Source organism: Astatotilapia calliptera, chromosome 6, assembly GCF_900246225.1.
Source record: "Astatotilapia calliptera chromosome 6, fAstCal1.2, whole genome shotgun sequence".
NCBI classification, from domain to species: Eukaryota; Metazoa; Chordata; class Actinopteri; order Cichliformes; family Cichlidae; genus Astatotilapia; species Astatotilapia calliptera.
The window spans coordinates 36,162,024-36,179,623 of NC_039307.1; the positions used below are offsets into that span (position 1 = coordinate 36,162,024).

Here is a 17,600-nt window from a genome sequence, read left to right on the forward strand (position 1 = left end):
ACAAGGAGAAAGAAGACTCACCAAAGGCACATGGACAAACCTTCACCATTGACAAGTTTAGTCCTGCACACAGTGGGGCTTACCAGTGTAAAGTCCAGAACAACAGAGGACATCATAGCTTGACCTTTCTCTTGGCTGCTGTACGGTTAAGTGGGAATGGCACTGGTACGCCCTTTTACTTACTGAAAATCAAGTTGTTGCCAATCAGATGCTTTACAGATGGTATTGCATGGTGGATCAGAGTACACTTGTCTGCATTCATAATTCCAAATACTGTGACAAAATCCTGAACAACACTGGCTGAAAAGCCACCCCAAACTACCACAGAGCCTCCATCGTATTTTAAAGACAGCTTTAAGGCCCTTTCACATAGGACGCTGCATGCCGATTGCTGCAGTCTGAAACGCTCTTATTTCTATTGCTTGTGCTGTGCAAATTCAGTTTCCCATTATAGCACGGCATTCTTGGAAGTGAGACGTAATTGTGCATACCAGTTGAACTTTCACAGCAGCGTGCTGTGACGTACATTCGTGTGACCATTAGAAATAAATCCTACTGTGCTAGGTTCATGCACACAACCACACAATGAAGGAAAACATTCTGTACATACCAAGTTCAGTGAACTTTTTTGACACAAGTTTCAAAATGAGAATCAGAATACTCTATTGATCCCTAGGGAAAACTATGTGGGTTACAGTGCTCCAGTAAAAACAGTAACAAAAAGGCAATACAAGAAATAAGAAACAGCACAATATATACATATATATCCGACATAGCAAAATTGGTATGGTGCCGATCTGGCCCACACAATGTGCTTACATATGGCCCAGATACCACAAAGAATGACGGCCCTTTGGTGGCCCAGATCTGGTTTGCCAGCGGTGTCCCACTCATGGGCGAGCACAAGGCCAGTTGCAGACACAGTGGTGGTCCTGTGCTGGCCCATGTGTGTGGATTACCTCTGGCAAACCTGATCTGGGCCACCAAAGAGCCGTCATTCTTTGCAGTATGTGAGCTATATCGAGCCAGATGTGGCATGCCATCACACAGACAGTGCCATCTATGCCAGCCCTGGCTCATATCTGGATGACATACATCTTATCATGCCAGAAGTCAGCCAGCAGTGCGAGCTTGATACCAGATCCGGGCCAGACCTGTGGGACACATACACATAAGTCACTTACTAATAAATATCTGAATAAGAAAGAAGAGCATGTGCAAAAAGGGTGTAGCTATTGCAGTGTATACAGTGTGTTAGGTGGAGGAGTTGTACAGGGACATGGCCACAGGCAGGAATGATTTCCTGTGTCATTCAGTGGTGTTTTTTGGTAATCTCAGTCTCTCACTGAACGTGCTCCTGTGGCTAGCCAGCATGTCATGGAGTGAGTGGGAGGAATTATTATTATTATTATTACTAACATTGTGTTTATCTTGGAGAACATTCGCCTCTCTGACACCACCTTAAGACAGTCCAGCTCCATCCCCACAACATCCCCACAAGCTCCATCCCCTTGTGGATCCATATATTGAGTCTGTTAGCATCAGCAACTCTCAATCTGCTCCCCCAGCATGCATAGCAGGCATAGAGGATAGCAGTGGCAACAACAGACTAGTAGAACATCCTGAGCATTGTTTGACAGATGTTGAAGGACCTCAGCCGCCTCAAAAAATAGAGACGACCCTGACCGTTCCTGTAAAGTGCAGTAGTGTTTTTAGCCCAGTCCAGTATATTGTCTATGTGTTATTTATGTATAATCCACAATGTCAACATTGAGCCCCTGGATTGAAACAGGGGTCAAGTTTTTTTCTGGCAGGAGACTAGAATAAAACAGGAACACTGAGACTCGGATACGTAGACTTGACACAGGGACCAGTGAATAAAGACAGGAAAGACTGAACTTGTTAAATGGAACACAGGGAGGCATGATAACAGTAACGTACAGACCTAAGACCATAAAATACAAACACTGTGCATAACGGAATGACAATAAAGAACCAAAACCTGGAACATGAACTTAGCCATATAATAATAAAAGCCTGAATGATAATACATATCAAATACAGAACTATAATATAAAGATAAAAAAAAAACTTGCTAAACATTCCCAAAACTCAAAACCCTGGGTCACAGACGCAGGACCATGACAGACTTGATCATTGCTGTTGCAGTCTGAATCCAGTTTGAATCCCCACACTGAAGCTGAAAGAGGAGAGGGTTTGGAGAAAAGTAGGTGGGCAAAGGTGTAGGATTTCCAGCTAAGTTCTGAAAATATGTATATGTATTTGATCTATCATTAGGTAGCTACTTTGGAAGGAAACAGTTCTTCCATTGAGTGTTGTAAAAGTACACGTATTCATGAGTTATACAAGGTGAAACTTGGCTTTACACTTAGTCTGAAGGGCAGTAACACTTTGTTATTCTATGGTGCCAGAAGTTGGAAACATAATATATAACAGTGTATGTAACAGGAGTTTTCATGTTATCCCCCTTACTCAGAAATGTGGAAAATCATTGCTGGAACAGTGATTGGCATTCTTCTTGTTGTCATACTCATGTGGATTTTATTATCGATATGGTGAGTACCATATCATTTTAATTATTTTACTTAAAGCTTTTCAGTTAGTTTAAGCAATCTAAACCTTTATTTCTTCCTCCAACTAGGAAAAAGCAGATCCCAAGAAAGCTCCCTGAGCCTACAGAGAGCCCAGGCACAAGTGCACAGGTCAGGAAGATCAATACATGTACAAAAGGTGGTTTCACATTTCGCAGACTAAAGCTGAAAGGCTACAGTTACAGAAAACTGACTGATGATTCATGAGAACTGCATCAGGCTTAGGCTCACAGTTGTACTGAGAATCACAAATGTGTCGTGTCTACAGAAGCAACCAGTAGAGCAGAAGTGCAGCCTTCAGTATGCCAGCATTCAGTTTTCTAAGAAGCAGACAGATCCTCTCTATTCCAACATCAACCCAGCTCAGGCCCAGAAGCACAAGAAAGAAGAAGAAGAGGAAAACAAAATCCATTATGCTACTGTCAAGTTTGCCAGTTCCAGTAGAGCACCAAGGTAAGCAACACATAGACATTATCATTGCTGTAGGATAAAGTTTTGTTTTTGAGAGGAACTTGGCAGGACAGTCATGCATCACCACTTCTTCTTTTGTTTTCATAGATTTGAACATTTAATATCACACGATATACACATCAGATTTCCTCGCCCTGTAAAGCATTAACAATGAAAAATTTGCCAGAACATTCAAATTTTTTCTAGAAAACTGGAGCATTCATTGAATCTTCTGGCAATTAAAAAAGAAATTAAAGGTCATTTTGCAGATGAGTTTTAATTTGTGCAACGTTTTTGTGTAACATATTACTCATAATTTGCTCATCTTAAGCAAAAACATACAAGAGGATCAGGGTTTAAAATTTTGCTGTATGAGGTAGTGTATCATATATCAAATATGATGCGCTCAGTGTTGCAGGGAGAGTATTTCACTTCCACTTCTGCAAACAATCTGTTTGTCTGTGTACTCATCTGTTTTTAGTTTTCATGCTTAATGTAAATCCTGTTCATACAGTCTAAAACATGACTTACTTCACACTGTTGAGTAGATAATGAGTTGGTTGTCAGCCCAGTCATGTTGGGTTTTTTTCCCTCCCTAGTTATTTGCCTATGATTCCACTGAACACATTCAAACCATAAGACTGATTTGCCTGTCTACTTTGCCTTGCATTATTTCCCAGGCAAAATAAATAGTCATGAGACTTAGCCATTGAGGTTGAGTCTGAAAGCCAATTCCATGTTAAAGTATCAAGTTTTAAATCAGAAATAAACATGGCTTTGGGGGTGGGCGGGTTATACAGCGTCCAGAGGATGGTCTGTGTATTCAAACCCACCTCTGGCGCTGGTGCTCTACCCTCAATTTTAAATGCATATAGACACTGAGGGTTTTCGGGATCAGCCGTGCTGCTCTCTGGTAGGAAGCATCATGTTTTAAATGCACTTTAGAACAGCATGCAGCAACACTACATATGAGCGGGCGGAGGGAGGTTTGGGGTCTTCACTCACCTCCATTCTCTGTTGACCGCCGGGGCTGGGAGGTATTGGCCGTCCGATTGGGGTTCAGGATGCGGGGCGTCCCTGCTACTGCAGATATGGGGGCGGTCTGCTTGCGTCCACCCCAGGGAAAAGGGTTACATCTCATGGGTCTAGGTGTGGTTTGCCTCTCTTGGAGAAAGGGTACCTGCACCTGAGGTATAGAGTATGTTTGGGAAGTGTGATTGTATGTACAGTGTCTATTTGTGTCTGTCTCCATGTCGGGTGAGTACTTGTTTATGTGCATATGAGGGAATGCACATTTGTGTCTGTGTGCGCCTGTTCGTCGGTGTCTATACTGTATGTCAGGTCAGGTATCAGACGCCACCTCTCTGGGAACATCTCAGGTCCTCCAAGGTATGGAGGCCTATCTCCCCTACCTGCCGGTTGCTGATGCCGTCAGACATGCGTTGGTGGTTCTTGGCGTCTGGGGCTGGGGCTGGGCGCTCATGTATGTACCACCTCACTCCTGGTGGCCGCTTGGCGGGGCCTGACAACTGTGGCCCAGTTGGGCCCCTTCGGGGATTAGGGGGCCCTCAGGCCTCTGTCCTCTGGGCCTGGGGCTCGGTCCTCTCTGGTACTGCTGGCTGCCAGCAGTGCCCGCGAACACATCACTGCAGCCCCGTCTGGCTGCTGGGTGACCCTGCGTCTGAGGCTCTCCTCAGCTCTTCCCAGGCAGGTGGCACTGTTGCCCCTCTGATGGTCGTCCTTGGGTTCTCGTACTTTGGGGCCTCAATCTCCCCCATACCTGCTTCATGCCCTGAGGGACGGGGCTATGGCTCCCCACACGCCCTAGCAGATCATTACATGGAGAAACCTTTTGAATACAAGCGTGTTGATCCACACAGGCGTGCACACGGGTGTTCACTGTTCATAGACACAAACTACACCTTTCTTGCCTGCTACTTCAAAGCACATTGTGTGCTGCACAATAACATTTAATATTTAGTATCTACTGTTATTTACTGTTAGCTAGTTTATTGTGATGGTGTTGTGTTTATAATGTTGCTCTCTTGTTTGTTTTTTCTTCTCTCGACAGGTGATCCAGATGATTTTTTTATTCAACCCCTTTCTCACTATCTCTTCTCCCCTCGGTTTTTTTTTCTCTCTTTCTTTCTTTCTCCCTGTCCTATCCCCAAGTCATGCCTGTCCCATCTGTAACAACTGAAAATAAAATAAATACATAACAATAATAATAATAATAAAGGTCAATCAAATGGACCAATATGTCAAGACCATAATGAGCCACTTGGTACAGTAAACCCGCTAGACATCTTTCTTGGCCTTTACACAATAATTCTGATGAAGAAGAAAGAAAGAAAGAAAGAAAGAAAGAAAGAAAGAAAGAAAGAAAGAAAGAAAGAAAGAAATCGACAGCCTGATAAAAACCTATTTTGGTTTCTACAAATCATGACTGGTGAATGGATCTAGAGTTATGAACCCTTAGAATGACAGGTGGGTGCATTTTTGTCACTGTAAACTATTTAACATTCCAATAATAAACAAGGAAACTTGGTAACTAGTTACCAAGTTTAGCATGAATGTACAATCAGAATAACTGGCCAGCCGATGTTATAAACAAACAAACAAATACATGCATACATACACACAAAAAGACTAACAGTGTGAATGCATAACTTAAACAGTTATTGACACTATTTTAAACATTTGATTTATTTTAATTTATATATCCTTTCCTTCCAGTAACAAAAACCAAAAAACTGAGGAGGATCCAGCTACCCTGTACAGCGGCGTCAACAAAGCACTCCAAAAATATATGAACCAGAATTAGAAACTGCAATGCAGAAACCAACCCACTCTGTTTTTGTTATGATACATGGTACAAGGCAGTGCATTGAGGATGCCAAACTTTGCTTCACTTATTTGGAAGCGAAGAAAAATTCTGCAGATACACTGTATCGCCATGAGTATTCACTCACCCATCCAAATCAGGCCCTGCCTCCATGCACTTATGCAATTAACCGACGGGCATATTTATAAATAATATTATATTAGGGAAATTTTCCAAGACATATTTCTGACCTGGGGGTAGAACTGATTGTGAACTGGAAAGGGAAAATGCTTATGAACTTGCAAATTAAAAACATGATGCATTTAAAGTAGCCCTTTTTCATTTTTATTTAAGAAGAGAATTTGTTCTAGTGTGCGATGGCCAAACCTGTTCCTTTTCGTGGAGATAATTTCTCCTGCCTTATCGAAAATCCCTTCACATGGAAAAGAGGAGGCTGGAGTGCAGAGAAACTGGTAGAGATGCAGTTATACAGTCTACCTGGGTCTACCAAACCATCAGTGTTATGGCATGCATAGGTTCTTTCTCTTCAGCACCCTCTGCTGGTCATAATGGGAATTCTCACCTGCTTTTATTTTGGTGGGGTTTTTCTGTGTTCCTGTGGGTAGAAGAAACAGGAAGCTGGTCGCTTGTTAGCCTGCAGGATATGTTGTTGCTCTTTAAAACGTTTCTGCCTTGGAGAGTTATTGCTTGTGAGTATTAATGTATAACATGTTTACAAGTTTATTTGGTGCATTTCTATTACATAGATTTGTTTAGAAACCAGTTATTTCATCTGCTATGTTTATCTTTGAGGAAGCTAAACTCGCTAAGTTGTATTGTGATCAATACTGAGTCGCTGTTGATTACACATACTATATAACAGTATAGTTCATATCCTAGAAGTGTGTGTAAAGAGGAAAAGACATCTTGTGACATTTACTTTGTGTTTGTTTTTAGTTTTACGGGAAGAAAAGGATGTCAATCATTGAACTACTGACGAAGTAAAAAGCCTTAAACTTACTTCCGCCTCCAATGTTCATTGAAACCGTTAGCTGTCTGCCAAGTTGGGCAAAGGGACGCACAATAAGGACAGAACAGTAAAAAAGCATCTTCTCAGCGGGCAGAGATAATCAAAGACAGCAACTTCGTCTGCCAGCACGTCTCATCTCTACTACTGCTTACGCTTGCCACACAGCAGCATTGTGGGATGGAGGACACACAAGCCACAAAAGAAATAACGCAGCTGTCGGCTCTAGAGACCAGGTCAGTGGCCTCTATAGCATCGAGTGGCTCATCAGCCAGTCGAGCCGCTGCTGCAGCTCGTGCTAAACTGGAGGCAGCTCGCGCACGAGCCGATTATGCCAAAATAGAGTCAGAAATGATGATTGAAAAGGCTCGCATAGAAGCCAAATTGAACACTTTACAGTATGAAAAGGAGGTAGCAGCAGCTATGGCTGAAGCCAGCATCCTTGAGGTTGCAGCAGAGGAGTCTGTCAAAACTGAAAGGAAACCAGCCTTTGAAGAGACTGCTGAAAGGACACGGCAGTATGTGGAGCAGCATCTACAGCCAACCGAGAGTGCTAATCCAGAGGAAGAGCATAGAGAGTCAACTGTTCATGAGCTGAAGCCCACGATTCAACCCAGGCAAAGCTTTGGTACTCCATATGTTGAATCTCACTTGTTCAAAATGAGAAACAAAGCCATTCCAACATCAGGGCTATCTCAGGAACCAAAGTCTGGTATTTATCCCCACTCAACACCGCACCCACCAGGGAGCACAAGGGAAAGGTCGCCTGATCGAGTCACACCTCAACTCCTACCAGATGGCAGTGCTCAGGTGGGTGATATAGCAAGGTACTTGGCACGGAGGGATCTTATTAATGCTGGTCTCACAAAGTTTGATGACTGCCCTGAAAATTACTGGGCGTGGAAATCCTCCTTTCTGAATGCAATCAGTGGACTAAAACTCAGCCCCAGTGAAGAGTTGGACCTCCTTATTAAGTGGCTAGGGCACGACTCAGCACGGCATGTGAAAAGAATAAAGACGGTGCATGTCTGTCGTCCTGAAGTTGGACTGGACAAAGCCTGGGAGCGCTTGGAGGAATGTTTTGGCTCTCCAGAGATAATTGAAAAAACACTGTTCGACAGGCTTACAAACTTCCCAAAGGTCAGTAGCAAAGATCCTGTTAAGCTGAGAGAGCTTAGTGACCTGCTGCAAGAGGTTGAGGCAGCAAAATCAGAGGGTTATCTCCCAGGGCTAAGCTATCTTGACACTGCACGTGGTGTCGCTCCAATTGTGGACAAGTTACCACACAATATCCAGAAAAAGTGGCTCTCTCAGGGTTTTAGGTATAAAGTTGACCATAGTGTCATTTTTCCGCCATTTTCCTTTCTCTGTGACTTTGTCTGCAGAGAGGCACAAGCCCGCAATGATCCAGGCTTCAGGCTCTTAGCATCTACAACAGACCACTTTAGATCAGATACTACAGTGAGGAAGACCTATAAGGGTTTGGTCTCTGCTCACAAGACGGAAATATCACAGGGGAAAGCTGGCCAAGACAGCGTGAGAGAGCAAACCTGTGATGTGGAAAGGCAGTGCCCTATTCATAAAAAGCCACATCCCCTCAAGCGCTGCAGAGGGTTTCGCAATAAACCCATTGAGGAGCGTAAGACCTTCCTCAAGGACAATGGTATCTGTTTTAGATGCTGTTCTTCCACTAGTCACATGGCCAAGAACTGTAGCACAACAATCAAGTGTACAGAATGTGAAAGCAGGAATCATATCTCTGCCCTTCATCCAGGACCACCTCCTGCAACTCTCTTTGGTCATGGCGGGGAGGGCACAGAAGAGACAACTCAGCCTGCTATAACATCGACTTGTACCGAAGTATGTGGAGAAGCTCAGAGAGGAAGATCCTGTTCTAAGATCTGCTTGGTAAAGGTTTTCCCAAAAGCGCAGCCAGAGCGAGTGACAAAGGCTTATGTCGTGCTCGATGATCAGAGTAATCGGTCACTTGCCAGGTCAGAGTTTTTTGATGTTTATGGCATAGAGGGGTCAGAGTCTCCATTCACACTTCGTACATGTGCGGGAACAACGGAAATGATGGGTAGAAGAGCTACAGGCTTTGTAGTGGAGTCACTAGACGGAGCCACATCAGTCGCGCTGCCGACAATAATTGAATGTAATAACATTCCGAGTAACAGAGCTGAGATACCTACCCCTGAGGTGGCAGCAGAACATGCTCATCTAAGGCCAATAGCCCATCTCATCCCACCACTCGATCACAAAGCTGAGATCCTCCTTTTACTTGGACGTGACCTACTTAGTGTCCACAAAGCGAGGCAGCATAGAAACGGTCCTCACAATGCCCCATATGCACAGAAACTGGACCTGGGATGGGTCATCATTGGTGACGTCTGTTTAGGTGATGCTCATAAGCCTGCAGCTGTGGATGCCTATCACACTAATGTGCTTGAGAACAATCGCCCATCCTATTTCAGACCATGTCCAAATATGGTTCATATCAAAGAGAATTATGGGTCCAAGTCTGAGCGTAAAGCCTTCCCTACCACCGAAACACCTATAGTTAAGGCATGCACTCTTGGAAGCACCATCTTTGATACATCCGAGGACGATAACAAAATCGGCCTTTCTATTGAAGACAAACTGTTCCTGGAGGTCATGAAGAGAGAGATGTTCATAGATGACAGCAACAGCTGGGTGGCGCCACTTCCATTTAAGGGACCTCGCCAGTGGCTGCCCAACAATCGCGACCAGGCCGTCAAACGCTTATCCTCTCTTCAGCACACCCTTGAAAAAAGGCCTGAAATGAAGAGGCATTTCTTTGCTTTCATGCAGAACATATTTGATCGTGACCATGCTGAACTGGCTCCTCCACCTGAGGTGGACAAGGAGTGCTGGTACTTACCTACGTTTGGGGTGTACCATCCTCAGAAGCCGGATCAGATCAGGGTTGTGTTTGACTCAAGTGCAAAGTGCCATGGCGTCTCTCTCAATGATGTTCTCCTCTCTGGACCTGACCTCAATAATAGCTTATTGGGAGTATTGTTGCGGTTCAGACGTGAAACTGTTGCAGTAACCGCTGACATTGAACAGATGTTTCACAGTTTCATTGTAAGAGAGGACCATCGAAACTATTTGCGCTTCCTCTGGCATGAAGACAACAATCCTGCCAATGACATCTGTGAGTATCAAATGAAGGTTCACGTGTTTGGCAACAGCCCCTCACCATCCGTAGCTATATACGGCCTTCGATGTGCAGCAGCTCATGGTGAAGAGGAATTCGGATCAGATGCACGACGCTTCATTGAGAGGGAGTTCTACGTTGATGATGCGCTTATGTCAAGGCCCACAGCCAGTGAAGCTATTGATCTAATGAAGAGAGCACAGGAAATGCTTGCCACATCTAACCTTCGCCTGCATAAAATAGCATCAAACAGCTCTGAGGTTCTTGATGCGTTTTCTCCAGATGACCGTGCAAAGGGGCTTAAAGAGCTAAATCTGGAGACTGATGTGACACCTACACAGCGAAGTCTTGGTCTGATATGGGACCTAAAGAAAGACGCCTTTACCTTTCGAGTAGCAGAGACAGTGAAGCCCTTTACAAAGAGAGGTGTCTTAGCTACAATCAATGGTCTTTTTGATCCCTTAGGATTTGCTTCACCGGTTACAATCCAGGGAAAGATGCTGCTGAGAGAACTTTCAAGTGAGGCCCTAGACTGGGACACTCCACTGCCTAGGGAAAGGGAGGCCGAGTGGGATACATGGAAAGAATCTCTTGTCGATCTCAAGAATGTACATATTCCAAGGACCTACGCTTCTGCTACGATGTCAACAGCAATCAGAAAAGAGTTACACATCTTTTCAGATGCCTCCACTAAAGCCATTGCAGCAGTTGCTTTCCTAAAGACCACTGGCGAAAATCAGAACCATCAGGTGGGCTTCGTTCTAGGGAAAGCAAAATTGGCCCCACAATCTGCTCATACAATTCCAAGACTGGAATTGGGAGCTGCTGTTTTAGCTGCAGAGCTTGCTGAAGTCATCACAAGTGAACTGGACCTAAATCTTGAGGCAGTTGAATTCTACACAGACAGTCGTGTGGTTTTAGGCTATATAAGCAACCAGACGAAGAGGTTCTATGTATATGTTGGCAACAGGGTGCAGCGAATCAGGAGGATTTCAGAACCAAAACAATGGCACTATGTCCCTACGAGCTCTAACCCTGCTGACATAGGCACACGCTCGGTGCCTGCCGCCATGCTTGGTGACAGTGCCTGGCTTAAAGGACCTGCCTTCTTGTTACAAGCTAGTGTTACAAGAGAAGCTGAAACCTATGACCTTGTGGACCCCGAGTTGGATGATGAAATACACAGCTTTGTCACTCACACGAGTAATGATGGGTCTCTGCTTGGATCGCAAAGGTTCAGACGTTTTTCCTCTTTGAAGAAACTCCTCAAGGCCCTTAGCTTGCTCATTCATATTGCAAAGGTCTTCAAGAGCAAAGATGAAGGTCCCTCTTGCAGTTCATGGCATCATTGCAAACAGTCTCGCACAGCAGAGGAACTGACAAAGGCTGAGATTGTCATCATCAAAAGTGTGCAGAAGGAAATGTTTGAGGAGGAACTTGCCTGTATTGCTAATGGTAAAGACATACCAAAACAGAGCTCTTTACAAAAACTCAGTCCCTACTGTGATGATGAAGGACTCTTGAGGATAGGTGGAAGGCTCAAACACGCCAACATCGACTACAAGGAGAAACATCCTCTCATTATTCCAGGTGGTAGCCATGTTGCCAAGTTGATAGTAGAACACCATCACCAGCGAGTAATGCATCAGGGACGGGTGTTCACAGAAGGTGCAGTCCGTACTGCTGGATATTGGATTACAGGAGCAAGGAGGCTAATCAAACAGATTATCCACAACTGTATCACCTGCAACAGACTTAGGAAGAAAGCAACTGAGCAAAGAATGGCAGATCTGCCTTCTGATCGTATCAGCACCGAACCTCCTTTCACCTTCGTGGGTTTGGATGTATTTGGCCCTTGGTCTGTGGTCACAAGGCGCACAAGAGGAGGCCAGGCAAATAGCAGAAGGTGGGCTGTTCTTTTTACGTGTCTTAGCACACGTGCTGTGCACATTGAACTGATTGAGTCGATGGACGCATCAAGTTTCATCAATTCCCTGCGTCGATTCCTCAGTTTGAGAGGGCCTGTTAAGCAGATTCGATCCGATTGTGGGACTAATTTCGTTGGTGCTTGCCGGGAGCTAGGTTTCACACTGACAGATCCCGACGTGTCAAGCATTAAAACATACCTGGGAGAAGAGGGATGCACCTGGATCTTTAATCCACCTCACTCTTCTCATATGGGAGGAAGCTGGGAACGTATGATAGGATTGTCCCGACGTATCCTGGATGCAATGCTTCTCCAAACCCCGCACTCTCACTTGACACATGAGGTGCTTTCTACTCTAATGGCAGAGGTAACAGCCATCATTAATGCTAGACCTTTGTCTCCTATCACAACAGATCCTGACACACCCTTCCTGTTGACACCTTCCATGCTTCTCACTCAGAAGGTGTGCACTCCTCTTCCCCCTCCGGGAAGTTTTATTGAGAAGGATCTCCATCGACAGCAGTGGAGGCAAGTTCAACACCTTGCAAACACATTTTGGACCAGATGGAGACGGGAGTACTTAGGGACACTGCAAAGCCGGAACAAGTGGCAACGTAACCATACAAACCTCAAGGTGGGAGATTTGGTGCTCATCAAAGACGCACAAGCGAGGCGGAATGAATGGCCAATGGGACTTGTCAACCAGATCTTCCCGGATAAGGATGGCAGGGTCAGGAAGATTGAAGTGAGGGTCTCGAGAAATGGAACTATTAATACTTACCTGAGACCTGTGTCAGAGACAGTGTTATTGATGTCCCCAAAGGACTGAGAAGTATGTGTGTCATGATGGTAAACATTGTATTCAGATATAATCTGTAAAATCTTGCAGTTTATGATGTTTCAGTTGGTTCATAATGGTATTTTACAATACCAGACGGGGAGTGTTATGGCATGCATAGGTTCTTTCTCTTCAGCACCCTCTGCTGGTCATAATGGGAATTCTCACCTGCTTTTATTTTGGTGGGGTTTTTCTGTGTTCCTGTGGGTAGAAGAAACAGGAAGCTGGTCGCTTGTTAGCCTGCAGGATATGTTGTTGCTCTTTAAAACGTTTCTGCCTTGGAGAGTTATTGCTTGTGAGTATTAATGTATAACATGTTTACAAGTTTATTTGGTGCATTTCTATTACATAGATTTGTTTAGAAACCAGTTATTTCATCTGCTATGTTTATCTTTGAGGAAGCTAAACTCGCTAAGTTGTATTGTGATCAATACTGAGTCGCTGTTGATTACACATACTATATAACAGTATAGTTCATATCCTAGAAGTGTGTGTAAAGAGGAAAAGACATCTTGTGACATTTACTTTGTGTTTGTTTTTAGTTTTACGGGAAGAAAAGGATGTCAATCATTGAACTACTGACGAAGTAAAAAGCCTTAAACTTACTTCCGCCTCCAATGTTCATTGAAACCGTTAGCTGTCTGTCAAGTTGGGCAAAGGGACGCACAATAAGGACAGAACAATCAGATAAAGAGAATAAATAAATTCAATTGCTGCACATTTGGCAGACTAGCAGTTTAAGATTAATTAAACAATAAAATATATATTTTTACAACATTACATGTAAAGAGTCAAGTGGAAGTTTTTCTAAAGTTATTTAATGATATTTATATTATGGAAGCAGATTTTTGACATTTTACCTTTTTCCCGTTTTCAGATAAAATAAACACGCACAAAACAAAAGCAAACAGCCAGAACAAAAAGCTGGAAAACCCACCAGATTCACCAAAATCAACTCAAAATTCTCCCACACAACAGAACCTCCTATTCCTCGCTGACTCCAAATCTCTCAGTGAAATGATCAGTGGTTCGCTATCTGTCACCATCAAAACACTCCACAAATCCCGCAAATGATTCATTTCCTTATAAACCATTGAATCAGACACCGAAGCAGTTAGGTTCTAAGTGAAGCTTCGGACGTCACTGATCACGTGGCTCTGGCCAAACGAATCAAGCTTCGACACAGTGCTTCTGAAGCAGTGTGTTGATTTTTTTAACACACACACCGGAGCTTCAGCTTCAAGCGGGCCATCACTACTTTGTTTTTGGCCACACTGTGCGTGGTCCGCTACGTCTTTTGAAAGTGAAATTTCTCTCAGATAGGCATCGTCCCAGAGAAAACATTCTGGACTATGTTAGTTCGTTTAGAGAGAGGCTGGATAATGCCTGCAATTTTGCTCGTGATGCGCTAGCAAAGGCTCAGGTCAGAATGAAAACCCATTTTGATAAAAAGTCAGTAGCATGGATGTTCCAGTCAGGTGATCGTGTGTTGGTTTTCTTGCCTGTCGTTGGTTCTCCCCTGCAGGAAAAGTTTTCCGGTCCGTATGTCATTGAGCGTAAACTGAGTGAAACCGATTACGTCGTGTTAACCCCTGACCGTAAGAAGAAAAGTCGCGTCTGTCACATCAACATGCTGAAGGAGTATGTTGGTCGTGAACGCTCTGGTCCGTTGCCTGCTGTGTCACCTATTGTGTCAGTGTCTGTCTCTCGACCCTTATATAGTCCCTGGGATGATGGGTTGGATGACAGGCACAGCTCTGTTTCCGGTGCACGTCTGAGGAACTCTGAAATTTTGGCTGACTTAGATGTCTATTTAGCACATCTGTCTGATCCTGCCAAATCTGATGTCCGAGAGCTCATTAACAATTACCCAACTCTTTTTGGTGATATCCCCACTCAAACACACGTGCTAAGTCATGATATCGACATGGGTGATCACAAACCAATAAAGCAACATGCCTACAGAGTAAATCCCACTAAGCGTGCCGTAATGCAGCAAGAAGTCCAGTATCTTCTTGACCATGGTTTTGCCCTTCCCAGTAATAGTTCTTGGAGCTCACCATCATTACTCGTTCCAAAACCCGATCAAACCTCCCGTTTCTGTAACGATTACCGAAAGGTAAATGCTGCTACAAAACCACTCTTTTCCACTCCCACGCATGGATGACCTGATCCATCGTGTGGGCTTGGCAAACTTTGTGACCAAACTTGACCTCCTAAAAGGATACTGGCAAGTCCCATTAACCAAACGCGCATCAGAAATCAGTGCCTTTGTTACACCCGATCATTTTTTGCAATACACCGTCATGCTGTTCGGGTTAAGAAATGCTCCTGTCACATTCCAACGACTGATGAACACTGAGTTACATGGTGTCATAAACGGCAAAGTGTATCTGGATGCTATAGTGGCCTATTCATCTACCTGGACTGAACACCTCAAAACTCTCAGTGAAATATTTGACCGTTTGCATGATGCCTCTCTGACACTAAACTTGGCTAAGTGTGATTTTGGAAAGGCTGTTGTAACCTACCTAGTGAAACAAGTAGGACAGGGTCAAGTCCTCCCTGTTGCTGTGAAAGTGCAGGCAATATTAAACTTCCCAGCTCCGCAGATGCGTTGGGAGCTGCGGCGTTTTCTAGGCATGGCAGGTTATGGGGGCTGGTGCAGTGCTTTTGCAGGAGGATGAAAATGGCATTAAACATCCGGTCTGTTTCTTTTCCAAAAAATTCCTAAAACACCAATTGCATTACAGCACGATTGAAAATGAAGCCTTAGCCTTATTGCGAGCCTGCAGCACTTTGAAGTGTACCTTGGGTCCAGTCCAGTTCCAACCGTCGTGTTCTCTGACCACAAGCCTCTCAAGTTCCTAACTCGAATGCAGAACAACAACCAGCGCCTTATGTGCTGGTCCTTACTCCTCAGGACTTCAACATTGAAATCCGGTACAAAAAGGGCTTAGAGAACGTCATGGCTGATACCCTCTCTAGGTCATGAATCAAACATTTCATTTGGGGTTAAATGTTTGATTTTTGGGTGGGGGGAAATGTTATGATCTAATGTTGGCAGTGTTTGTTTTATGTGTGACTCCTCCCACCAGAGGATGGCTGTGGGTTTTTTCCCCTCTCTCTTAGGAGGTGGACACCTGGGCGTGCCTGCTGAGTAGTTGGGTGGAGTCTCTTCCTGTCCTGGGATTGGATAATTGGCTAATCAACTCCAGTACTTAACTACCGGATGACAGCCACCTGGCCCCCTCTCTCCTAACCTCCACCATCCAACAAAGAACCTGTGTTTCTGATTCGTTGCTGTGTAGAGTGTCTTTACCAAACTGATCTGCAGGTATAACCTTGTGTGTGTGTGGCATTAGTACCTCAATTTTGTAAATAGCTGTAAATAGTTTTGTCAAGTAGCAATCGTGTATTTTGTTCACCTTGTATATATTCTTTACTGCAGCAGCCTAGTAGGCGTGAGAAGCCATTTTTGTTTGAGTTTTCTCGTTTTTCATTTAGAAAGTTAGGTAAGTGAATTGTCTTTTGTTTGGTTTTCATTTGTATAGGAAAGCATAGGGACCATTAGGGAGTTTTGTTTGTTATTTTTGGCACTGCTCACTGCTGAAGAAAATAAATGGCTGCTTAGCACTTTAAAAAGATATTGTTGTTTGTGTTCTTGCTTTGGTGGAGCGGGAGTGGGCCAGTGGGTTCAATACTCGCCTAGACTAAGAACGTAACATAAATTGGGGGCTTGTCCATTCTTTTCCTTTTTTCTTGTTGGGTCTTTTGGTGAGTGGGCTCTTTCGTTCTTTGTTCATTGCCGTTGTTGCAGGTGGGTTACCTGTGTTCTGGGTTAGCTCTGCTTTTTCTGGTTGGCAGTTTTTTCTTGTGTGGGAGTATGGAATTTAAATTGGAGGATTTCACTTTAGGCCCAACTGAAGAAAAGTTGGACAGATGTAAAAAGGATGACCTCATTCTTATTGCCAATTTCTTAGATGTGACTGTGCCATTGAATGCAAAGAAAAAAGAGCTTAAAGAGCTCCTGTGTATTAAACTGCATGAAAGGGGATTGTTTGGTGAGCCAGGTCCTGCAGAGGGCGTCAAGCTGGGAGCTGTTGCTGGTATTCCTGCCCCACTGAAAAATCTCCCTTCTCAACCTGGCCCTTCTGCGGAAGAGCTGCAGTTAAAGCTGCGCATAAAGGAAGTGGAGTTAAAAAAGCAGCAGTTGAAGGTGGAAGCTTGTATATATTCTTTACTGCAGCAGCCTAGGTGTGAGAAGCCATTTTTGTTGATTGAGTTTTCTCGTTTTTCATTTAGAAAGTTAGGTAAGTGAATTGTCTTTTGTTTGGTTTTCATTTGTATAGGAAAGCATAGGGACCATTAGGGAGTTTTGTTTGTTATTTTTGGCACTGCTCACTGCTGAAGAAAATAAATGGCTGCTTAGCACTTTAAAAAGACATTGTTGTTTGTGTTCTTGCTTTGGTGGAGTGGGAGTGGGCCAACTTCTTGTTGCATTCAATACTCGCCTAGACTAAGAACGCAACAACTGTTTATAAGATTTGGGGAAACCTGCAGTCAGCTGAGACTGAAGAAGTCACTCGGATGAGTGACGAAACGTTTCTCCCACAAAACGCTACGTTCAGATGAACAGAATCAACTTTTGGAGATTTGAATTATACTCAAATATTATGCTGACTGTCATTTGCATCAAATATTTAGGGAAATCAGAGAAAAATATCATCTGCATAATAAT

General features: G+C 43.9%; 2 protein-coding genes across 2 annotated transcripts in view; both read left to right on the forward strand.

Annotated features, from left to right (window-relative positions):
* LOC113024700 (B-cell receptor CD22-like) overlaps positions 1-17,600 on the forward strand; it is a 36,184-nt gene that overhangs the window by 9,025 nt on the left and 9,559 nt on the right. The window lies entirely within an intron of this gene.
* Positions 9,058-13,534, forward strand: LOC113024693 (uncharacterized). Its single transcript, XM_026171965.1, has 2 exons — positions 9,058-13,154; positions 13,402-13,534. Exon 1 carries the CDS (start codon positions 9,401-9,403, stop codon positions 12,848-12,850), a length of 3,450 nt encoding a protein of 1,149 aa, XP_026027750.1. The 5' UTR covers positions 9,058-9,400; the 3' UTR covers positions 12,851-13,154; positions 13,402-13,534.